This window comes from Pan troglodytes, chromosome 19, assembly GCF_028858775.2.
Source record: "Pan troglodytes isolate AG18354 chromosome 19, NHGRI_mPanTro3-v2.0_pri, whole genome shotgun sequence".
Classification (NCBI taxonomy): Eukaryota; Metazoa; Chordata; class Mammalia; order Primates; family Hominidae; genus Pan; species Pan troglodytes.
The window spans coordinates 29,869,310-29,895,259 of record NC_072417.2 but is presented as its reverse complement, the minus strand read 5'-3'; the positions used below and the strand labels follow the sequence as shown (position 1 = coordinate 29,895,259).

Below are 25,950 nucleotides of genomic sequence, written 5' to 3'. Positions count from 1 at the left end.
CTATTTGGGAACTTAATCCAAATAAAGTGAGACTTTTTTTCATGCAAAACTCTTATGATTTCACCATAAAACAATGAAATATTTAAAGTTGTTTTTTTTTTTTACCTTATCCCCAATGTAGTCATGCAGCATTCGGATGACAGATGCACCTTTGCTATATGATATAGCATCAAATATCTCATCAACCTCAGATGGATGGCCCACACTGACCTGGCAAGACAGTGTGATTCAGGGTTATGACAGGAAGCAGATAGCCTGTACTACTGAATTACATAAAACGCTTTCTTAGGAAAACCCTTCTAACTTACATTTTTCTGCCTTTAACTCACTCATAATGTATAACGATGGTCCTCAAAAAAATGTAGTAACTAATAATAATAAAGTTGAATAGAACATGATTCCTGTCATCCCTTAGAGCCTGGGTTCCAGTCCTGGCTTTGTTCTGCTGGGAAAGAAGCCACTATGGTTCTGTTTATTTTTGGGGTAGTTGCAGAGGAGTGATGAGGAAGACATGGAGGTGAAGAACATTAGATTTCTTGCACTAATTGTAATGAATTACAATTATATGGGAGCCTAATTAAATATGTTGAAGTAGGATTATAACTCTAGTTCTTTAGATACAAAATTTATATATATAAACTGAAGTAGGGATAGGCTAAGTCAAGAGAATTAAAGTATTCATAAAACAGACCCTGACAATAAAGTATGTCCAGAATTTTCCTTGACATAAACAATGGAACCATAGTGTTACCCAATAGGTATGATTTCTCCCATACTACTCTTTTTCTTTTTTTTGGCAGAGTTTTTTTGCTGTTGTTGCCCAGGCTGGAGTGCAACGGCACGATCTCGGCTCACCGCAACCTCTGCCTCCCAGGTTCAAGTGATTCTCCTGCCTCAGCCTCCCGAGTAGCTGGGATTACAGGCATGCGCCACCGTGCCCAGCTAATTTTGTATTTTTAGTAAAGACGGGGTTTCTCCATGTTGGTCAGGCTGGTCTCAAACTCCCGACCTCAGGTGATCCACCCGCCTCAGCCTCCCAAAATGCTAGGATTACAGGCGTAAGCCACTGCGCCTGGCCAGACCAATTTTTTTTTACTGCCTACCTTTAAAAGAAATGTTTAATTAGAACTTAGACTTACTAGCTTTTCAAGACTAGAAATATGAACCAGTAAAATCACCCATGCTATTTTCTCTTCTTTTCAAAGTCCAAAGTATCTATGTAACAAATTACGTATTTCATTGTAAATGAGAGCAGTCATAGGCTAATGGTTAGAAAGCATGGCTCACTTCAATAGGATGGCTGTTATCTAAGGCGTCAAGCTCCTGGGCACGGGTGTAATCAGCAGAAACAAACTGAGTCCAAATATCATACTCTGGGAAGCAGTGGTCTACACACAGATATTCAATCCAGGATGCAAAACCTTCATTTAACCAAAGATGAGTCCACCATTCCTAAAAACAAAAGATGAAAATACTTAAAGAAATTGAAATGATTGTCATTCTACTAATCTAAAACACTCACATGTCCCTTCCACTGTATTCCAAAACTCACAATTTAATGACCTAAAATTCAGTTCAAAACATTTGGCAAAGAACTCACATTTCTGAAAAAGAGAGAAGACTAAAAGAGATGTCAAGAAAGGCCAACTGGTGATATTAGAATTATATCTGAGGGTCATTTTCTTTTCCTTTTCTTTTTTTTTTTTGAGACAAAGTCTTGTTTTGTCACCAGACTGGAGTGTTCACCAGTAGCTGGGATTACAGGCATGTATCACTATGCCTGGCTAATTTTTGTATTTTTAGTAGAGACGGGGTTTTGCCATGTTGGCCAGGCTGGTCTCGAACTTCTGACCTCAAGTGATCCACCTGCCTCGGCCTCCCAAAGTGCTGGGATTACAGGTGTGAGCCACCATGCCTGGGCCAAAGGGTATTTTCAAAACATTGTAAATAACCTCCCCCAAACCCAGACAGGGTCTCATTCTGTTGCCCAGGCTGGAGTGGCAGGGGCACCATCGTAGCTCACTGCAGCCTTGAACACCGGGGCTCAAGCAACCCTCCCGCCTCAGCCTGCCAAAGTGCTGGGATTACACACGTAAGCCAGTGCACTCAGTCCTAAGTAACTTTTTAAATACCAAAGGTAGAAAAGGAAGAAGAGGGAAAAAAAAATAAGCCCATATATGGAAAAGGAAAAGACAGCAGATAAATATAGGCAAATAGAGGTGGAAAATATAATCACGTAGAATTTAGTATAGTAAAGGATTATCTCTGAAAAACAAAAACAGAAAACTATCAGAGCCAAATAAAGAAAAATGGAAATGACTGGGGAAAACCACTCACTAATGAGTTGAATGTTCAAGAGAAACTGAGAAAGGGTACTGCTTATATAAAAATTATATGAAATTAAACAAAAATGTAGTTCAGTAATGAATGGTGTTTAAGCACTTATGGAATATAAAATTATCACCTGTTAAATAAGAATGCATAGTAAATGGAATGGACAAAGAATATGAGTGACAGATAAAATCAGTTTTAAAAAAATTTTAAAGATCTTAATCTAAATTTTATTAAAGTTGATTAAGCCTATTAGTGAAAGAAAGCAGGCCAGGCACAATGGCTTGCTCCTGTAATGCCAATACTCTGGGAGGTCAAGGCAGGAAGATCACTTGAGCCCAGGAGTTTGAGATAAGCCTGGGTAACACAGTGAGACTCCATCTCTAAAAAAATTAAAAAGTAAAAAAAAATTAGCTGGTCATGGTGACACACACCTGTGGTCCCAGCTACTTGGGAGGCTGAGGCAAGAGGATTACATAAGCCCAGGAAGATGAAGCTGCACTGACCCATGATTGTGCCACTGCACTCCGGCTTGGGTAACAAAGCGAGATCCTATTCTCCATCCCCAACCAGTCCCCCCAGAAAAGGCCAGGTGTGGTAGCTCATGCCTGTAATCCCAGCACTTTGGGAGGCTGAGGTGGGAGGATTGCTTGAGCCCAGGAGTTTGAGACCAGTTTAGGCAACAAAGTGAAACCCTGTCTCTACAAAAGGCAATACAGTGAAACCTTGTCTCTACAAAAAGTGCAAAAATAAGCTGGGCATGGTGCCACACACCTGTAATTGCAGCTACTCAGGAGGCAGACAGGAGGATTGCTTGAGCCCAGAGGTCAAGACTGTAATGAACCATGATTGTGCCATTGCACTCCAGTTTAACTGGCAGAGTGAGACTCTGTCTTAAAAAAAATTATTTTGATATTAAGTGATAAGTGGCTATTTGCCTAGTAGCTTCCTAAAATAAACTAGCATAAAATGAAACTTATTTTCCAACTTATCCCTAAGCCCTTGGAATTTCAGTTCTAATAACTAGAATAGTTACATAAAACCAGTAAAAAGTTGTTTAATAAGAATGTACACATTTCCCCTACTAAAATTTATTGCTTGTAGTTTCAAAATAAAATCATAAAGTTATCTCAAAGCCAAGCAAAACACTTATTTGGTACAAAGTAGCAAACTCGCTGCATTAGAAGAAAAGGCCATTTCTTCACATATTTGAATACAGGCACCAACACATAGTTCCACATGAAATTATATTTCTTTTTTTTTTTTTTTTTTTTTTGAGATGGAGTTTCGCTCTTGTTGCCCAGGCTGGAGTGCAGTGGCGTGATCTCGGCTCACTGCAACCTCTGCCTCCCAGGTTCAAGCGATTCTTCTGCCTCAACCTCCAGAGTAGCTAGGATTACAGGCACACACCACCACGCCCAGCTAATTTTCTATTTTTTTTTAGTGGAGATGGAGTTTCGCAACATTGGTCAGGGTGGTCTCAAACACGTGACCTCAAGTGATCCACCCGCCTCGGCCTCCCAAAGTGCTGGGATTACTGGCGTGAGCTACCGTGCCCGGCCTGAAATTATATTTCAAAGAATTTTTTTCACCTGTAAAATTTTAAACATCCAAAATAAAAGGAAAAGATTTATTTTCAAGGGTTGACTTTCTGTAGAAACTCTCTGAGACACGTAATAGTTGATAAATGTCTTACATTCTTATTTATATGACGTATGGACTCAATCTACATTCAAATCAGGTTCTGCTCTTTGGCAGCCTAAAATGTCAGGGAATCTAGCCGGCTCCAGAATCTCCAGTTATTTAATTGCAGAGGTACATCTAGTTCCCTTATTAAATCCTGTGCTCCCAAGCTCTAACACAGTTGGCATTCATAAATAGTATTTACTTAGAGTAAGAGTGAAAAATCAGGACTGAAGGACAGAGATCATTACTGCAAACATTATAAGGATTTCAACAGAACAGATGGAATTTTAATACAGCTTTATTCTGCAGTCACTCTGCAGTTTGTTTACTTTTATTTCATTAAATTTCAACTTCACATTTTAGGCAATGAAAAAACTGACTCCTAAAAACATTTCTCTCTAATTAAAGATCAGTTTGTTATTCATCAGGTTACTTTTCAGCTGTGAATCAGATTAACAAATAAGATTCAAGAAACTACAGTTAGCCTGGAATCTCACTGCATGATTCATTCATCTACACCTAAGAGGAATCTTTTTCTCTCACCCAAATTAGTATCTTGACTTTTCCCATTTGCAGACAAATTTTAGAACAGTTTAGGAAGTGTCTGTTGAATAAAGACTGTCCATATGCCCTTGTTCAATGCAGAGATTCTGATAAGCCCTTTCAAAGTGGACCTTTTAAAATAATACTTTTCTATCACTCAATTATTTTTTGGCACAGTGTTGCAGCCAAACTTGAAATATTATGTAGCCAAAATAATGTGGAGTAGGATGAAGATAAATATATTTGAGCACTTAAAAATATTAAATACCATAGTAACAAGATTTCCAAACTATTGATGGGCGAGTTCATGTCCCACAACCAGAGCAACCCACTGGCGGGATGAAGAACAGGAATTTTTTGCATCAATAAGCAATGCAGTCTCCCTATGTTTAAAAAAAAAAAAAAAGAAACAAATTTAAACAATAAAAGTGGGCATGCATAAGTTGGGAAGATTCAGACAGTAAGTCAGATGGACAAGTTAGGCTTTAGAGATATTAGGAAAATACTTCCTAATATGGAAGAAAAAGTTTCACGAAGATTAAAGACTACCCCAACAGAATTAATACAACAGAATATCAAAGATGTGACACAAGTTTAATTATCAGTTTGTTGATAGAATAGCTGCCTGAAATTTTGGGAAAACATTATCTAAGGGATTAGCGATTACTGTGCTAGATGGAGAGAGAAGAAAGTCCTTCCATTAAATGAGGGGAGTGGTGGAGGAAGATGCATTCCATAGTCCCAAAAACAGCACTGAGCCGGCTGTCCAACACTTAGCTCATCTAAGAAGGCAATTGAAAGTAGAAGGCAAAAACTTGTTTACAGACAGACTCTGCTTTTAAAAGTTATTCAACTCACATGTTTATGTTGTGGTGACAGACATGTAAACACTTGGCTAGAAGATATGAAATTAGGGAAGGTTCTCCAAGCTGGATAAATAGCTATGAAACTACTGGCAGGAAAGAAAGGCACTGCAATGAGAAACTTAGCCAAGAATATATCTAAAAATGCTACTACCGCCAGATGCTCACTTTAAAATCTTACACCCTCAGACAGTAGCACCAAAGGGAGAGGTGTCCATCTGCATTCTTGAAATGTGCGTGGAAGTGGGGGAAGGTAGAAAAATTTACACCATATCGTAAAGCAGAAGCTACTCAACTGTGATTAGGAGGGAAGCCCTTTTGAAATCAGTGATTTGAAAAGATAAGGCAGGGTAATACATCATTAACATATCTATAAGTAACAAGGTCCCAGTTCTCCATGGCACCTTCACAAAATAAACATAAACATTTATTGAGATATATATATATATATATATATATATATATATATATACTCTTGCATCAAAAGTCACAAAATTTTAAAAAGTTATTACAATTCAGCAATAAAATGAAATTTACTTTACCAGCTGCAAAGTCTGCAATAGCAATGAGATCAATTTTAGGTAGAGGATAAGGAACATTGAAGTAGTCCTTATAAAAAGGCAAGGTTTTAGCAGCAACCTATAAAAGTATAAACAAAATAACCATCTAATAAATATGTTATTATAATTCATATTGAAACCCACAAAGGAATCCTGTTGCAAGCCAATGTATCTTAAATTACTAGAAATGAATCCTGGGGAGCCCTACCTCCGAAGACTGCCTTAGCTCCAAACTTTGAATACAATGGCCAAACTTTAATCCATTTATAACTTGATATGAAAAATATAACTACATATTTTCCAACCCATTCCCTAGAGAAATTCCACTCTTACATTCTCTTAATTATTTTGTAAAATAACGAAACACCAAGGCTGGCATTTCCTAAATTCTATTAAAAATAAACCAAGTAGCACAACTTTCAGATTAAATTATAAATAACTGTACTAATAATTGACCAGAAATGTAAATTCCCCAACCTGGAGTTATGGACTGTTGGAACAATCCTCTTCAAGTACATTTACCTCTAACGCAAATTTTCCTTGCTCTGCTTTGCCAACAGGAGTGTAAACACGGACACACACACCATCTTTTGACCTTGTTTCTACAAAGTCATATTCACCCACAACAAATGCCACCAGATATGTAGACGTAACAGGTGTGCGGGCAAACTTCACTTCCACTAAATTTTCATCATCAGGGTATGGTTTCCGGTCAATTACATTCTTTAAGAAAGAAAAAAAAGAAAAATTTAAATAGGTTTACATTAATACCATAGAGCAAATACCAGCCAAAAACTGTAGGCTTTATTGCATCTCTTTCCCCCTTTCTATTCTAGCATGGCTTATTTCTCTACCCCAATTCATCCAGTGCTTTTATGCTGTCTTTAAGGAGGAAAGTGGTCTGATAAAACACTCATACTAAGAAGCTGGAGGCTGAAGTGTTAAAACTACCAAGGACCTGTGAGAGAAAAGAGGAATGGACTTTTCTCGAATACTTATTATAAGCCAGGCATTGGGATGATTTAAGTAAGGGCTTCATACTTTTCAACTGACATACGTTTAGGAGAAAACGACTATTAATAAAAATAAAATAGGGGCCAGGCGCGGTGGCTCACGCCTGTAATCCCAGCACTTTGGGAGGCTTAGGCGGGCGAATCACAAGGTCAGGAGATCAAGACCATCCTGGCTAACATGGTGAAACCCCGTCTCTACTAAAAATACAAAACATTAGCCAGGCATGGTGGGGGGTGCCTGTAATCCCAGCTACTCGGGAGGCTGAGGCAGGAGAATGGCGTGAACCAGGGAGGCGGAGCTTGCAGTGAGCTGGGATCACACCACTGCACTCCAGCCTGGGCGACACAGCGAGACTCCTTCTCAAAAATAAATAAATAAAATATAATATAATTGTAGAATCTCCCATTTCAAAGGATACAAACTTCTAGATCGAGGGCATTCTCTACCAAAGTTGGCTCTAAGCTTATTTGTGAAGAAATTTCAACTTTACCTTTGGAGTCCCTAATTTCCTTTGGTGTTCTCCCTCTTTTTCCTATTCAGGCTCCATTTCCTCAAGCTCTCTCTATTCTTCCTTCCAAGGAAGACTTATTCAAGAACACACTGATAAATTCACTCATACTAAAGTGTGAATGAATATTTCCGTTTAATATATTAGCCTCCTCTTCTAAGAATATGTGTGAAGAGAATGACATTCTATTTATGGGATGCTTGCTCTCCCCCAGTAAATACATAAAAGAGTTATTTTCAGGTGCAGCAGGTTTTTCCAAGTTCCCCACACAAGACAGTCCTAGACAACACACTTCAAGTGGGGAATGCTTACCCTGTTCATGAATGAGATCAATAACACTGGTGAAGAGAATACATTCCAAGAATACAAACAGCCAGAAACCTAAATATACTTCATTACGCAGCTACATCTTTTGAATTTTTTGAACTTTTTAAAAACATAGAGACAGGGTCTTGCTCTGTTGCAACCTTTTTTTTTTTTTTCCCCCGAGATGGAGTCTTGCTCTGTCACCCAGGCTGGAGCGGAGTGGCACGATCTCAACTCACTGCAGCCTCCGCCTCCCAGGTTCAAGCAATTCTCCTGCCTCAGCCTCCCAAGTAGCTGGGGTTACAGGTGCCTGCCACCATATCTGGCTAATTTTTGTATTTTTAGTAGAGATGGGGTTTCACCATGTTGGCCAGGCTGGTCTCGAACTCCTGGCCTCAAATGATCCACCTGCCTCAGCCTCCTGAAGTGCTGGGATTACAGGCATGAGCCACCATGCCTGGCCTTTTTTTTTTTTTTAAGAGATGGGGTCTTGTTCTGTCACCCAGGCTGGAATACAGTGGCGCAATCATGCTCCCTGTAGCCTCAAACTCGTAAGTTCGAGAGATCCTCCCACATTAGCCTCCCAAGTAGTTAGGATTACAGACACCTGCCACCATACCTGGCTAACTTTTAAGTTTTAAATCTTTTGTAGAAATGAGGTCTCACTATGTTGCCCAGACTGGTGTCAAACTCCTGGCCTCAAGCAATCCTCCTGCCTTAGCCTCCCAAAGCACTGAGATTACAAGCAAGAGTCACTGTACCTGGCTTTCTTATGACATTTAATAAGTCAAGACCTTTTTCTTTTTTGTTCTTTTCTTTTCTGAGATAGGGTCTGGCTCTGTCACCCAGGCTGGAGTGCAGTGGTGTGATCTCAGCTCACTACAACCTCCGCTTCCTGGGTTCAAGTGATCCTCCCACCTCAGCCTCCCAACTAGCTGGGACTACAGGTGTGTGCAACCACACTCAGATAATTTTTGTATTTTTAGTAAGGACAGGATTTCACCATGTTGGCCAGGCTGGTCTTCAACTCCTGACCTCAAGCGATCTGCCTAACTTGACTTCCCAAAGTGCTGGGATGACAGGTGTAAGCCACCATATCCAGCCCAAGACTTTTGCTTTTAGTTACTATAAATCTATTAAACTTGTCAATTTATCTCTCTAAATTAAAAGAAGTAGATAATCTTATAAATGTATTTAACAAGGAATTTGACAAGGAGAAAATCCTCCAAAAATAAAGCTATCAAGAAAAAGAGGTCTTGGCTGGGCATGGTGGCTCATGCCTGTAATCCCAGCACTTTGGGAGGCTGAGGCAGGAAGACAGATTGACCCCAGGAGTTTGAGACCAGCCTGGGCAACATAATGAGACCCCAACTCTACAGAAAAAAAGAAAAAAAAGAAAGAAAAAGAGGCTTATTGAAAATAAAGAAAACTAATATTTATGTTCCTATAATATACCAGCACTGTGGTAGGTGGTTTCATATTATCCCATCTAATCAGCAAACTAAATCTGCTAAAGCCTATTAGAATTTTAGATAAACTTATAAACACATACATACCATGTTTGATAAAGCTACTCTGTCTTTAGGAACAATCAATGAGATATCAAAAGTTGCTTTGATAGCAGGCTCATCCCAGCAAGGAAAAGCCCTTCGGGCATCAGTAGCCTTAAGAAAAGAATATGAAATATAAATACCTTAGAATTAACCTAACAAGTTATTTCATAAAGCAGTCGCCATTTCCCTCTGTCATTCATTCATTCCCTTGATCAAATATTTACTTTCTCTTCAGTGCCAGGCAACAAGCTAGGCATTAACTAGAAAGAAAAGACAACACTTGCTACCACTGCCATTCCAGCAAATATCCAGGAACAGTGTCTGCTATGGATTTTAACAATATATTATAATTATTTACAACTAAATTTTTGTTTACATTTTAACATTTCAAACTTAATGCAAATGCCTTCAAATCAATAATGTTAACACAACACAGAGCACAGAACAGTAAAGAGTATGCTATAAGAATTCAAAGTTGGGAAAGCATGGTAAGTTGCCTCTCTGGCTTTTATTTTTGAATTAAAAATAAAAATATCCTCAATCTTTGATGTGCTTTGTTCTTTATCTGGAATGGCAGCAATGGGAATAAAGACAGATGCTCTATCAATTCAAGACAGGTCATTCATTTAATGGCACTTCCATATGCTACACATAAAACTGCCGCCACTTGACCTACTTGAGTCCTTACTCTTTCATTAAAAATTTAAAAAAGAGCAAACTTATGAAAGCAAAATAAAACTTAGGGGTTCTGCAGGGTATCAGTTATAAAGGAAAGACACTTTAGTAAACAGAATTTTCCATTTATTTAGTAAATAAAATGGAACCAATGACAAGATTCTGTATCATAAAAAGAAACAACAGGCTGGGTGCAGTGGCTCATGCTTGTAATTCCAGCACTTTGCGAGGCCGAGGTGGGCGGATCACCTGAGGTCAGGAGTTCGAGACCAGCCTGGTCAACATGGTGAAACCCCGTCTCTACTAAAAATACAAAAATAAGCCAGGCATGGTGACACGTGCCTGTAATCCCAGCTACTCAGGAGGCTGAGGCAGGAGAATGGCTCGAACCTGGGAAGCGGAGGTTGCAGTGAGCCAAGATTGCACCACTGCACTCCAGCTTGGGCGACAGAGCAAGGCTCCGACTAAAAAACAAACAAACAAACAAACAAACAAACCAAAGAGGTAGAAGAAACTTGGCTGACTACACTCTCAAAAACATTAAATAAATAATGAATTCTATCAATGAATAAAAAAGACATCTGAAAAGAAGGGAGAGTATAAGGAAAGAAATGGCAGCACAGAAGCATTTAAATTAGAAGCAGCAGCAGTAGAGAAATGAATTTATACTAAAGGAAATTAATGACATAGATAACAAGATTTAAGTTTGAAAATATCTAAAGGACAAAGTGATAAAAGCAATTAAACATAATTTGAGAGACAGATACTAGAGCTAAACTGAGTATTAACTGAGAAGGGAATGGAATGGATATCACAGTGAAGATGTAACAGAAAAACTCTTTCACACTGAAAAATTACCTGAATCTAAAAATCAATAGGGTTCACCAAGTACTATGCAAAAATCAATGAAAAGTGAACACCTGGTTTAAAAAACAGTTTAATTTTCGATATCAAGATATAATTTAACAAGCAAGCAGGAAGAAAATAAAGCAAAACGAAACAACATCTTACCTACAAAGGAAGAAGAAACATTTTAGTCTGTGACCCCTCCTCTTGAAAAAGTGAGATGTAGAAGACTTTGGAAACAATATTCACAGACTTTTGAAAGTGAAAAATTGTAAGCTGATTGTACTACTCTTACAATTGAATGAGCTGGGCCTATTACTCATGGCAAGAGAGAACTCACACCATAGGGAACCCCTGGTGTCTCCATAAGAATGTAAGAAAGAACCCACTATACGATTTGGGATTTGGTTTACATGATTTGGAAGAGGGTCTAAGTAAACAGGGATTCACTCTAGATTGAGTGCTGCAAGAAGTCCTATGAGGCAATTCTATGGGTACGTATCTCAATAAATCTTATCTATACGGAGGCCAGACTAGAGCAAATCTAAAACCGTAATTGGTAAAGAAGCAGTAGTCACTCATTTTAACTGAGAGATGGAGATGTTTGATATTTTGCGGGTAGCATAGTGATCCTGTATGTACTGTACCTAGGCAAAATTATGGATCCCTTGTTTTGTCTCACTTTATTATGGTCTCAAGTAGCCTTGTCTAAAGTTGGTATTCTGTAATATTATGTCTAATAGGGAGAATAACATGGGCTAGCTGTGAGTGCCAGACAACCTCTGGATGTCAAAAGTTGCTCTTTTTACCTTTTTTCATCAACAAATCTATATACCCAGTAAATCTGGTCATGTATAAAGGCAAATGAAAGATTTTTCAGAAAAGCAAAGGTTTAGGAATTACATTACCCACATACCTTCTCCTAAAAAAAAATTGTTTAGAGACATACATCAGCCAACCATTCCAGGATGAAGTGTTCAAAGTGGGTAGAGAAAGGCATTGGAATCATTCAAACACAGAATTAAACCTAAATATCTGTGGCAAATATTATTCTAAACAGAAGGTAACATAAAATTATTGAAAGAGAAGATACATCAGGTAAAACAAATTAGTAGTAAACTGGATAAAAAATTTTAGGTTATCCCAAACAAGCAAACAATATAGGGATATGGGCAGAAACATAAGAATGGATATCACGAATTGTTTCTTTATCCATACTGAAATTTATAGAAATAAATTTAATTAGATTTAACACTTAAAAATACGACTAGCAGATTCAAAACAATTTATGTAATTTGCAAATACTTGACAAATAAAAATCATCCTGGCCTACGTAGGACAGCAAATATATGTATGTGTGTGTATATATATATGTGTACACACACACACACACACACACACACACACAAACAGAGAAAAAAAATCAAAGACAGCACAGATACTACAGTAAGATAAACAAAAGATGTCAAAGAAGGAAAGGAATTCTAGAAAACAGCTAATAATACTGTAGGAAAAGCCATAGGTGTCAAATACTAAGAGAATGATTTTAAGAAAGGTACACAGTATATAGGCAATTCAGGTATCAAAATGTGTCGTGTGTTTGAGTGTCTGTGTGTATAACTGTATATAATCATTCCCCAACCCATACCCTTAATTCCCTCCTTTCTATAGAGATAATGGCTAAATATAAAATAAAAATTCTAAAATTGTGAATACAATCATGGCCAAGGGCACCTAGCCTCAAATAATCACCCCACATAATAAAACACAGCTTTGTCCGAATGCCTAATTTAAGAATAATAATATTTTAGAGAAGAATAACCCATACCTCAAACTGTGTTACAGCAGCATAGCGCACTTCTCCAGAAGGGGTAGTATACTTACTTCTATAGAAACCTTTCATTTTGTCATTCAGCTCTCCAACAAAATCTATCTTTAAGGTTCCCATACCTGTGATTGAAGATAAATAAAAAACACTTTTATGGAGATGTTAAACACAGTTACCAAAAATATGTCCTCAAGACACTATATTCAGTTAGCTATTTACAATGTTCAAATCATTCCTTCCTTTTTCAAATATTCCTCCTGGCAATGGAGAGAATACAGTACTTACTAAAGTAAAAGGCAGACTAATCCTAAAATAACTCTTGAAAGTCATGTTTAGGGTGACTGCCTAAAAAGTTATTAACTTAGTCTCAAACTACCAATATGTGAAAATAAGAACAGGAAAGGAAACAAACATTTATTCTTAAATGCCTGATATGTGCTATTGTGCACAGTGCTTTTAAAATATATATAACTATTTATAAACCTGGAAGTAGATATTGTCCTCATTTTTTCAGATGAGGAAACTGAGGCTGAGAAGCTAAATAACTTGTCCAGTGTCATACAATTAGTAAGTAGTGAGAATGGGATAAAATGTTAAGTCCAGAATTCATGCTCTCTGCCAATTATACATGTGAATTGGTCCTTTTACACAACTTCATGCATAGAAAGAGAAATGTAGCCAATTACTCTATCAAGATAAGACACTAAATGTTTACTCCAAATGGAACACTGATTGCATAATTTTGTAAGGAGCTATAGGGAAGACCAATGATTTGATCAGCAACAGGGCATAAAACAAATTCTTACAAGTCACCTCAATCATTTGAAATCTGACAAAGAAATACATTTAATTAATAAATTATTAAATGCAAATAAAAATACAACTTAAATATGTATTCTATTGTATAAGAGCAAAAACAATTTAGACAAAAAAGTGAGCTTTTTTGAGTTTATATACTTTCTTTTTTATAACATAAAAAATTATAATTATTATCTAGTAATCATCTGCTAAATACAGATGCATGGCAAAACAGTAATCCCATTCTGTGTTTTACAAATCAAGTCACGAAAAAACGTAGAGGAATGGTGACTTTTTAGTTGACCATTTTAAAGGCCCTACGTATATCAAGATTTAAAGCATGGGAAGTCTAACAAATCAAAGATAGGGCATGACTATAAAGTAATTAACCAATCATACCAAACTTTTATATCCTAATGTTTCAAATTGTCATTTTGGAATGCTAAAGAGCAATGACATTTGACATTGTTCAAAATGTTGTGACTTTCTCTTTCTCCCTCTTTTTTTTTTTTTTTGAGACAGAGGCTCACTCTGTTGCCCAGGCTGGAGTACAGTGGTGTGATCTCGGCTCACTGCAGCCTCCGCCTCCTGGGTTCAAGCAATTGTGCCTCAGCCTCCTGAGTAGCTGGGACTACAGGCGGGCACCACCACGCCTGGCTAATTTTTGCATTTTTAGTAGAGACAGGGGTTTGCCATGTTGGCCAGCTGGTCTTAAACTCCTGGCCTCAAGTGATCCACCCACCTTGGCCTCCCGAAGTGCTGGGATTACAGGCATGAGCCACTGTGCCCGGCCCCTCTGACACTCTTTTGAATGATCTCAAAGTCAAATCTTCATCTTATAAAATTGAATTTGCTTTTGGAAAGGACCAAAAGTTATGGGGAGTGCGAGTCTACAGAATAAGTGAATGACAAACAACAAACTGTCTCTAGCCTGATGCCTCAAACTGGTTCTGAAAGTAATTTAAGTGAAAATTTCAGACCTTTAGAGCAAAGTCACCACTAATGAAAGTGCTATATTCTTAATCATTCTGAGAAAAAACCAACTCAACTGAAGCTTAATTGAATAGACATTTGTGATGTTTATTTTTTAGAAATCAGATATTTGTAAATATCTAAAGAGGACAATGAATACTTTTTTCTTTAAAGAGAATGACAGGTTACTGGGACGGTATATATGGATATAGTAAAATAACTGATAATTCTAAATGATACTAAAAAATTAAACTATAAAGCAAAATTTAAATTAAAAAATGTTAATTTCTATTTTCTTTAGAAATTCACTTAATTTTTTTAAAAAAGCAAATGTATTCACATTAATAAAGTTTGCAAAGAACGTCTAACAGATTATAAAAACCTACTACCTTTAATGGAAACTATATGATGGAATTTTATGTTACAATTCCATAAGTGGAACTGCCCAGTCTGTTTCACTAAGTCAGTCAACTGTTAAGATGTTTTTTAAATATAATTCATATTTCATGGTAAATCTACTTGCATTTTTTCCTAGTTGGAACAAAAGTGGTTTTAAAACTCATAACTAAATAAGAAAGACTGCTTACACTTTTACTCGGTTTTAAATCTCCAAGGCCATCAAACCATAACAAGATATTGACAGTGACCACTTCCAAAAAGTGGCATACTAAACAAAATACAAAGTATTGGAAAGAGTTATTACCTGAAATTCAAACAAAACACAAGTTAAAGTATTTAAAAATCATTAATAAGTTTAATTAGTGTCACATTATATGATACCAATTACAAAGTATTTACTTACTATTCATATAGTAGAATTTTAGGGCAAGTAGGAGAAAAAATGACTTTTTAATAAATTTCATTTATCAAATATATACCATATTAATGAACGGATTGCCAAATTGTCTAATTTTATACCTATCAACACACATAATTTACACCACTTCCTCAAATTAGATATCTTATTTCATATCCAATGTATGAAATATTTATGTTTGGGGTTGTAAACCTTTTGAAACATACATCAAGCTCGTTTATAAAGTAAACAACTGAAAAACTGGGACTTCCATCAAAAACCTTAAATGTTTAAAGCTTAGGAGAGTATAACAATTGTAAAACCTGGAGTAAACCTTGAAATACTTTAATAATAAGAAATTTAATGAGCCTACTAAATGCTATAAAAATAAAGAGATTAATTTATACAAAAAGGGAATAAAGATCGTTGCCTTTGTGTCACCACCTCTTTTTTTCTTTGGAAAATGGAGTCTCAGTCTGTCACCCAGGCTAAAGTGCAGTGGTGCAATCTCGGCTCACTGCAACCCGGCTCCCGGGTTCAAGCAATTCTCCTGCCTCAGCCTCCTGAGTAGCTGGAACTACAGGCGTGCGCCACCAGGCCTGACTAATTTTTGTTTTTAGTAGAAACAGGGTTTCGCCATGTGTCACCACTTTTTATTATCTTGTTTTTGACTCTTCAAAATGCTGACAACTACCAGTGTTTCTCCATATAAATGCCACCCTCAGGACCCTCAGCCACTAATTCTAAGGTTGTTAGACCTTACAATAATTATGGTAATTTAATCACTATCCCAGAATGGTGCCAATTTCAGAAAAGTAGGTTTTACTTAGCTGTATAATAGCTTGCATTACTGTTAAATTTGATGAGGCTAAACACAAAGGTTATTAATGTCCTCCTAAGATAAGCTCAGTATTTGCTTCATTATCAGATAGATCACTTGTGCAATCTGTCTTGAAAAAGATTAACTTCATTCTTAAAGCAAACCTTGGGAAAATGTGAAAGCCAATGATTTCAAACAGATATTCAATAATTCAATATTGTCGGCTGGGTGTGATGGCTCACACCTGTAATTCCAGCACTTTGGGAGGCCAAGGCGGGCGGATCACAAGGTCAGGAGATCCAGACCATCCTGGCTAACACAGTGAAACCCCATCTCTACTAAAAATACAAAAACAAAATTAGCCGGGCGTGGTGGCGGGCACCTGTAGTCCCAGCTACTCGGGAGGCTGAGACAGGAGAATGGCATGAACCCAGGAGGCAGAGCTTGCAGTGAGCTGAGATCGCGCCACTGCACTCCAGCCTGGACGACAGAGCGAGACTCCATCTCAAAAAATAATAATAATAATAATGATAATAATAATTCAATATTGTCACACCTGCAAGATAATTTTTCTGTTCTAATATTTATATCAGTTGTTATATTAGCTCAAAATCGTTATATTGGCCAAAAATATCAAAAATTATGTTAAATCATACTATACTAATGGTCATAACCTTCTCTAACTTGTTTGTTATTATTTGAAATCGCTTCACCATTTAGCATGTCTGCTGTAAACAGACCTTATCAAGAATGATACATCTCTTATATACTAGTAATAAATGGCCTCCAATATTTACAGTTAAGGGGAAAAGAAGAAAGGTGCAGAACATTATGTATGGCATGGTGATTTCTGTGTTCTTAAAAAGTATATATATAAATGCTTACAAAAGCAGGGTATAGTTTTGAAAGGAAAATTTCATTTCATTCTGTTGAGGAATGGAGCTGAGAAAGAAGACAGGGTAGACCGGCAAACAAAATTTCATTGCATAGCATTTGAATTTCAAATTATGTAAATGTACTATGTTTTTGAAATATTTAATTTGAAAAATAAAGACAGCACAATGTGGTGGTTAAAAGTGCAGACTTTTGAGTTAAACTGCTTGGGTTTAAATCCCAGCTATGTTACTTACTAGCTATGTTACCTTGGACAAATTATTTAAGTTATTGAAATCATTTTTCTGCCTTAGTTTATCTACAAAATAGAAGTAACAGAATCTGGCTGGCGTAGTGGCTCATGCCTGTAATCTCAACATTTGGGAGGATGGCAAGATCCTCTCTCTGAGGTAGGAGGATCACCTGAGGCCAGGCATTTGAGACCAGCCTAGGCAACATAACGAGACCCTGTCTCTACAAAAAAATTTAGCAATTAACCAGATGCAGTGTCATGTGTAGGCAGTCCTAGCTACATGGGAGGCTGAAGTGGGAGAATCACTTAAACCCAGGAGAGTCTGAGGCTGCAGTGAGCCGTGACTGCACCACTATACTCCAGCCTGGGTGACAGAGAGACTTTGTCACAAAACAAATCTACCCCAAAAGGTTGCTGAAAGGACTAAATAAATTAATATTTTTGAGGCACTTAAAACAGTACTTGGCACAGATTATGTCGTGTGTGTGTGTGTGTATGTGTGTAATACATATCTTCTATCATGTTAGAAGTTTCTGTCTACTCTTCCCTGGTGAATTCTAGCAAATAAACTGATTCCTTTTGATAAATATAGAATGTTTAACTTTTTAAATTTAATGAAAAATGGTTACCATATTTCCTAATGCTGAACAACAATTCAATCTACGCTTTTATTTTCTATACTGGCTAGGTTTATATATCTTTTGGGACTATTTTTAAATATCAGTTTTTTAATATTTCTGCCCCTCACTTCACTTATTTCATTTGTTTCTGCTCTTAAAACTTTCTTCTACTTTCTCCAAGTTACCTTTTGTTTTTATGAGTTTAATGCTTAGCTAATTAATTTTCAGTCTTTCTCCTTAACTAAATATCCTCATATTTTATCTGCATATGAAACACGTTTATCCCTAATGTTTCATATGTGGTAATTTCATTATTCAGTTCTAAATATTTTCTAATTTCCATAAGAAATCTTCTTTGACTCAATTATTCAGAGATATAATTTTTCCAAATATATAAAAAGGGATTTTTTCATTTCTCTTTTTCTATTGACTTCTAATTTTTTCACAGTGTAAACAAAGAATATATATAGTCTGTAATGATACAGATTTAAAACTCTAAAATTTTTTAAATTTCTATCAAAGTAATAGTTCATAGTTTAAAATACGTAAGCTTCAGGCCCTGCTCAACACTAGGCCCTACTCCCCACACCCTGCCCCCCCTAGAAGCAATCAATTTCAAACTCTGTGACTTCTAAATGTCTTGCTTACACAGCTATTTTTTCTTTTCCTTTCTTTGAGACAGTCTTGCTCTGTCGCCCAGGCTCGAGGGCAGTGGTACAATCATGGTTCACTGCAGCCTTCAATTCCTGGGCAAGCAATCCTCCCACCTCAGCCTCCCAAAGTGTTGGGATTACAGGCATGAGCCACGACCACAGCCTATTTCTTCATTTTTCAACTTTAGACATTTTCTCTTCACTGTAGAAAGTCATGCTTTAGCTAATCCATCCCCCACTCCAATATCTTTTACAAAGAATCAAATTTTCTATGACCTTGCAAATCTGAAAATATTTTTACTCCGAAATTCAAAGTTGGGCTAAGCATGCAATCTCAGGTTGAAAATCAGATTCACTTTGTATTTTGAATGAACAGCTTCATTAGAGTCTAAGTTTCCACTGTTCCTAATGGTAAGTCTAGGACTATTCTGATTCCTAAATTTTAAAGGTAGTATGCTACCTGCCTTCCCTCCTATTGCCCCCTATCCCAGACAGGAACTTTCTGGGAGTTTTACTTTATCGCAAAAGTTCTAAAATTTCAGTCAGTGTGGCAATTTTTACATTTTTTAAGCTAGTCTCTCTCAATGGTGTACCTTTGCAAACTGAAGGCTCCTGCTCTATCAGTTCAAGGAAATGTTCCTGTCTTTTTGAGTTTCTCTTCTGGCCGGGCACAGTGGCACACGCCTGTAATCCTAGCACTTTGAGAGGCCGAAGTGGGCAGATCACCTAAGGTCCAGAGTTCGAGACCAGCCTGGCCAACATGGTGAAACCCCAACTCTACTAAAAATACAAAAATCAGCTGGGCGAGGTGGTGTGTGCCTGTAATCTCAGCTACCCAGGAGGCTGAGGCAGGAGAATCACTGGAACCCACGAGGTGGAGGCTGTGGTGAGCCGAGATTGCACCACTGCACTCCAGCCTGGGTGACAGAGCAAGATTCTGTTGCAAAAATGAAAATTAAAAAATCCTCTTCCCATTTTCTCTGCTTTCTGTTTTACTAGATGGATGTTGGTTCTGCTGGACTGGTTCTCAAATCTATTTTTCTGTTTTCTATCTGTTTTTTCTACTGCTTAGAAGTTTCCTCAACTTCATCTTTAACACTTTTACTGGGTTTTTTATACCTATCATAATTTCCAAGTTTTCCTGCTGTAATTCTTCCTATCTGATGGCATTCTGTCCTGTCCTTGTTTAATGCACGCAATGCTTTCTCTTAACTCTCTAAGGATAGTAATTAGCTTTGGGTTTTTTTTTTTTTTTTAACTTTCTTTAGATTTGTCTTTGCTTTTTCCAACTTCCTTTATTTCTATTATACTTATAATTTTGCTTTTTGCCCTATCTTTCATTAGAAACTTTTTGCAAATGTCTGTTAAATGCTACCCCAGTGACTTTGGGCTTGGTCATGCTACTTGCTTTGGTCAATGAAATGTGAGTAGACATCAAGTATACCACCATCATACAGAAATTTTATTTTTTATTTTATTTTTTATAGAGACAGGGTCTCACTACATTGCCTAGGCTGGTCTCGAACTCCTGGGCTCAAGCAATCCTCCTGCCTCAGCCTCCAAAAATGCTGGGATTACAGGTGTGAGTCACCACGCCTGGCCATGCAGAAGTTTTAAATGTGTCTTTGTGGTCTAGCTTTCTCCCCATCCCTGAGCCTCTGCCCTCTGCCATGCATGATACAGAGAGTGGCTGCTCGCTGACTACTAGTCCTGGAAAGACAGTTGGGAGCCAAGTGGAGCCAGTAGAGTTGGTGATATGGCTGCATATGATCAGCAGTCCTCATGGCCCATGTGTAAAAAAGAAAGAAATCTCAGTGGTTATAAGCCACTGAGATTTGTGATCCTATTTGTGGGTTAAATTATATACATAAATTTATATATACATAGGAATATTTCTAGACAGATTCACCAGACAATGGAAGTAGAAGAAATCAGCGAAAGAATCTCCTTCCTTTTCAAATTATATTCTTCAATAGCTTTTAATACATGTTCATGGCAAAGCATTTTTTGTTTTGTTTTGTTTTGTTTTTTGGGACGGAGTCTCACTCTGCCGCCCAGGCTGGAGTGCAGTGGTGCGATCTCGGCTCACTGCAAGCTCCACCTCCCGGGTTCACGCCATTCTCCTGCCTCAGCCTCCCGAGTAGCTGGGACTACAGGCACCTGCCACCATTCCCAGCTAATTTTTTGTATTTTTAGTAGAGACAGGGTTTCACCGTGTTAGTCAGGATGGTCTCGATCTCCTGACCTCGTGATCCGCCCGCCTCGGCCTCCCAAAGTGCTGGGATTACAGGCGTGAGCCACCACGCCCGGCCCATTTATTTTTATAATAATTACACATAAAGGGCCTCCAACCAAGAGCACTGAAATAAAAGACTAAATGTCTCCAATTTAAATTTTTTCTAAAAATAGTTTTATATTAATTAAATAGATTCTCAGTAGGAAAATTGTGAAAATCAGACAAAAGATGTAAATAAGAATAAAAATCACCAATTATGTCAACACCCAGACATAATTATCATTTTATTTGTGCCATTTAGAGACATGATTCACCACCTTAAATATGTAATTTTATATTCTTCTTTTCAATTTTACATTATAATAAGCACTTTACAGGGTTAAGAATTCACAAACCTCACTTTTAATTGCTAAGTATATTTCACTATATAGATATATCATTCCTGGCTTGATCATTTCCTTAGTGTTGAACAAATATATTAATTATAATTTTTTACTACCATAAGTAATATCTCAGACACTTCTGGGCATAAAGTATTTTCTGTATTTATGACTTTTCCTTGGGATATATTCCTATTAGCAGAATTGCTGGGTCAAAGGACATGAACATATTTAGGCTCTTGATATACTGCCAGAATGCTTTTCAAAAAAATTACATGGATTTATACTCCCCCCAGCGATATCAAGGCAGCCATATCATTGGGAATTTTTAAAATTTCAGCTCACATGAGAAGCAAAAATTTCTCATTACTAGGAGGCTCAATATCTTTTCACATGTTTATTAGTCATTTACATTTTCTTCCTTTTGAATTATCTGTTCCTTTTCATTTGTTCATTCATCAAAGTCTTAGTACTTCACCAACTGATTGGTATATAATTTCTTCCACATATACTAAGCTCAGAAAGTCTATTTCTTTGTGCTTTTATACCTAACAATAGTAACATATCAACGTATCTTTCTTTCTGTGCCCTCAATAACACAATACCTATTTGATCTCTGGTTGTATATCAAAATCATCTGTGACCATTCACTTCAGGGATTTGGATTCAATTAACAGAAGATGGAGCTAGGTAAAGGTATTTTGTTCGTTTGTTTTAGACAGAGTCCCACTCTATCACCCAGGCTGGAGTGCAGTGGCACGATCTCGGTTCACTGCAACCTCCACTTCCTGGCTTCTGGCGATTTTCTTGCCTCAGCCTTCTGAGTAGCTGGGATTATAGGGATGAGCCACCACACTGGGTAATTTTTGTATTTTTTGGTAGAGATGGGGTTTTGCCATGTTGGCCAGGCTGGTCCCTAACTCCTGGCTTCAAGTGATCAGCCCGCCTTGGCCTCCCAAAGCGCTAGGATTGCAGGTGTGAGCCACCATGCCCGGCCTAGGTAAAGGCATTTTTAAAAAGGTAAAACTGGAAAACAATACATTACATTCTAGGATAGAATGATCTTTAGTTTTTGTCCTGTTTTTCTTGGCTTGTTTGTTTAAAAAGAATATAGAGTGACAGGAGGTGGAAACCCTGCTTTTCGTAGCCCAACTTCCACAGAAGGAAATGCTGGTGGCCCAAAAGTTGCAACAAACCTCTTTAAAAAGCTCTTAATACAGCTGGGCGCGGTGGCTCCTGCCTGTAATCCTACCACTTTGGGAGGCCAGGGCGGGCAGATCACTTGAGATCAGGAGTTCAAGACCAGCCTGGCCAACATGGCGAAACCTTGTCTCTACTAAAAATACAAAAAAATTAGCCGGTGTGGTGGTAGGCACCTGTAATCCCAGCTACTCGGGAGGCCGAGGCAGGAGAATCGCTCGAACCTGGAAGGTGGAGGTTGTAGTGAGCCAAGATCACGCCACTACTCTCCAGCCTGGGCAATAGAGTAAGACTCCGCCTCAAAGGATTAATACTTAATCTGCTAATAACAACGAGGGAAAAAATGGCATACAATAAATTTCTCTGGAGGAAGTCAGATGTCACTATATTCATCACGAGATTTTACAAAAGCTATGTCTCTTACCTGTTTGCAGAGTACTAGGGAAAGACAAGGTGACTTTTTCATCTTCATTCTGATAGTTAAATCCTGTAGCATGTATTTCTGGAATGAGAAAAAAAATTACTTCACAATTCTGACTGGACTGACAAGACGAAATCAAGACTGCAACATTTTCAAGAGCAAAATCTCTACAAAAACTAAATATTCTTAATTTGGTGAATTAAGTTCCTATTAGCAAGAGTTTCATTTCAAATGAGCCTATTCTAGGTTACATTAACTACATTAAATATGCTCCTTAAAAATAATTACAAATTCTTTAAAATTCACAAAACGTCAGTAATGTACAGGAAAGAAAGCTTTATAAATGTGATGCTTTTCTATCAGATTCCTGTGTGACTATGGTATTGTGATATTGCAGTCTTACTCATGAACATTTGAGACTTGGCAACTTGCCAAGATTTCAGTGTTAAAGATACATCAAGGAAAGGTCTGTTCCCCAAAGGTAAGTAGCAATTCAAACTAAGATATAAATCATACCCACTTGGGTAAAATTCTTTGTTGTGGCCAGGCGTGGTGGCTCACGCCTGTAATCCCAGCACTTTGGGAGGCCGAGGCAGGCGGGTCACCTGGGGTCAGGAGTTCAAGACCAGCCTGACCAACACGGAGAAACCCCGTCTCTACTAAAAATACAAAACTAGCCGGCTGTGGTGGTGCATGCCTATAATCTCAGCTACTTGGGAGGCTAAGGCAGGAGAATCGCTTGAACCCGGGAGGCGGAGGTTGCAGTGAGCCAAGATCGCATCATTGCACTCCAGCCTAAACAACAACAGAGAAACTCTGTCTCAAAAAAAAAAAAAATTATTTGTTGTTACATGAAAACAGGTATGCAAATTGAATTAAGGCTTTGACTTACTCTCTGCCAGGAATGAGAAGAGACTGCTTATTTGACTGATACTTTAGGATGCTTGGACATGTTAGGGAAATAACCAAAGACACCAACTTCCAACTATGTCCTATCCCCATTCCAAATGAAAAGCTGGCCAATCAGGCCGGACATGGTGGCTCACACCTATGATCCCAGCATTTTGGGAGGCCGAGGCGTGTGGATCACCTGAGGTCAAGAGTTCGAGAACAGCCTGGCCAACATGGCGAAACCCCATTTTTACTAAAAATACAAAACTTAGCCAGGCATGGTGGCAAACGCCTCTAATCCCAGCTATGCGGGAGGCTGAGGCATGATAATTTAGAATTGCTTGAACTCAGGAGGCGGAGGTTGCAGTGAGCCGAGATTGTGCCACTGTACTCCAGCCTGGGCGACAGAGCGAGACTCTGTCTCAAAAAAAGAAAAAAAAAAAAAAAAAAGTATAAGGTAGGATGTAGAGAAACTGGAGCATATATTGCTAGTGGGTATGTAAATGGTGCAGCCACTTTTGGAAAACAGTTTGGCAATTCCTCAAAAGGTTAAATACAGAGGTATCATGTGATACAGCAATCCCATTCCTAAGTATATATCCAAGAGAAATGAAAACACATGTCCACATAATGTTTGTATACAAATGTTCATAGTAGCATTATTTATAATAATCCCAAAATGAAAACAACTCAAATGTCCATCAACTGATGGAATAGATAAAATGTGGTATATCCATACAATTGAATGTTATTTGACAACAAAAAGAAATGAAATAGCTGACACATGCTACAACGTAAATAACCTTGAAAACATTATCCTAAGAAACCAGCCACATATTTGTCCATAACAGGGCAATCTATGGAGGCTGAAAGTAGATTCATAGTTGCCTAGGGCTAGGTGATAGAGGGAAAATAGGCAGGGTACTTTCTTTCTGGAGTTCAGAAAGTGTTCTAAAATTGATTGTGATGATGGCTGTACAACTCTGTAAATAGACTAAAAACCGCTGAATTGTATGCTTTAAATATTAATAGATGACATGTATGGTATGTGAATTATACATCAATAAAGCTATTATTGAGGCGGGGAGAAAGGAAAGTACTACAGAAAGACAAGCGAGGAGAGGTGGGCATGAGTACCTTTATCAGTCACAGGATGCTGTGGGTAACAATGATTCAGATTACATAACATTTTACAGGCAAGATGCCCATAATTCTTCCTTTCTTTTATGAATCACCCAAATATAGGATTTCAAATGTTTCTACTGTCACTATGGTTCACACATTTTTATAAAGCCAAAATCTCTACAAAACCAATTAAGAAACTGTAATTTCAGATTTTAAAAGAACTTTAATAAATCCTCTAATCAAATCTTCCTCATTTTACAGATGAAGAAAATGAGACATATAAAGTTAATGGTTTGTCACATGTTAACTAGCTAGACTACAACTCAGTTCCCTCACTTCTATTGCCAAAATTATTTCTACAATCACAAGCTAGCTCCTAAATTTGTTTGGTTTTGTTTTGTTTTTTGAGACAGGGTCTCACTTTGTTGCCCAGGCTGGAGTACAGCGGCACTATCTCAACTCACTGCTACCTTTCCCATCAGCTTCGGGAGATTCTCCCACCTCAGCCTCCGGGGTAGCTGGGGACTACAGGCGTGAGGTGCCACTAGGCCCATCTAATCTTCTGTATTTTTAGTAGAGACAGGGGTTTCCCCATGTTGTCCAGCCTGGTCTCAAACTCCTGGATTCAGGCAATCTACCCACCTCAGCCTCCCGAAGTGCTGGGATTACAGGGCTGAGCCACCGTGCCTGGCCCAGCTCCTAAATTTGAATAGAAATCAAATTTGACAAGAATCACTTCAATGCTTAAGAATGTTCCTTTCTGGGCTGGGCGCAGTGGCTCACGCCTGTAATCCCAGCACTTTGGGAGGCCGAGGTGGGTGGACCATGCGTGGTGGTGCATGCCTGTTATCTCAGCTACTTGGGAGGCTGAGGCAGGAGAATCACTTGAACCTGGGAACGGAGGTTGCAGTGAGCCGAGATGTGCCACTGCACTACAGCCTGGAGACAGAGTGAGACTCTGTATCCAAAAAAAAAAAAAAAAAAAACCTACAGCTGTTGAATAAAAAGGTAAACAACCCAATTTAAAAATGGCAAGACTTAAACTTCACAAAGGAAAATTTATAAATGGCAAAAAAAAAAAAAAAAGCACATAAAAAAGTGTTCAGCATCATTAGCCATTAAGGAAAGGCAAATTAAAATCACAATGACATATCACTACACATCCATTAGACTAGGCTATTAAATGACTGACAATAAAA

The 25,950-nt window shown here is 37.9% G+C and overlaps 1 protein-coding gene across 21 annotated transcripts in view; it reads right to left on the bottom strand.

Annotated features, from left to right (window-relative positions):
* Positions 1 to 25,950, bottom strand: part of LOC745883 (puromycin-sensitive aminopeptidase-like protein) — a 95,905-nt gene that overhangs the window by 35,866 nt on the left and 34,089 nt on the right. For 14 of the 21 annotated variants that reach the window (XR_008540553.2, XR_008540554.2, XR_010152880.1 and 11 more), the window contains 6 exons: positions 22,739 to 22,816; positions 12,714 to 12,835; positions 9,368 to 9,475; positions 6,506 to 6,706; positions 1,288 to 1,452; positions 106 to 210 (listed from right to left, as the gene is read on the bottom strand). Coding sequence is in view for 6 of the 21 variants with exons in the window: in XM_054671624.2 (XP_054527599.1) it covers positions 106 to 210; positions 1,288 to 1,452; positions 6,506 to 6,706; positions 9,368 to 9,475; positions 12,714 to 12,835; positions 22,739 to 22,816 (779 nt within the window). In the remaining 15 variants the exon portion in view is untranslated. The other 7 variants (XR_010152884.1, XR_010152883.1, XR_010152886.1 and 4 more) reach the window with 2 other exon arrangements.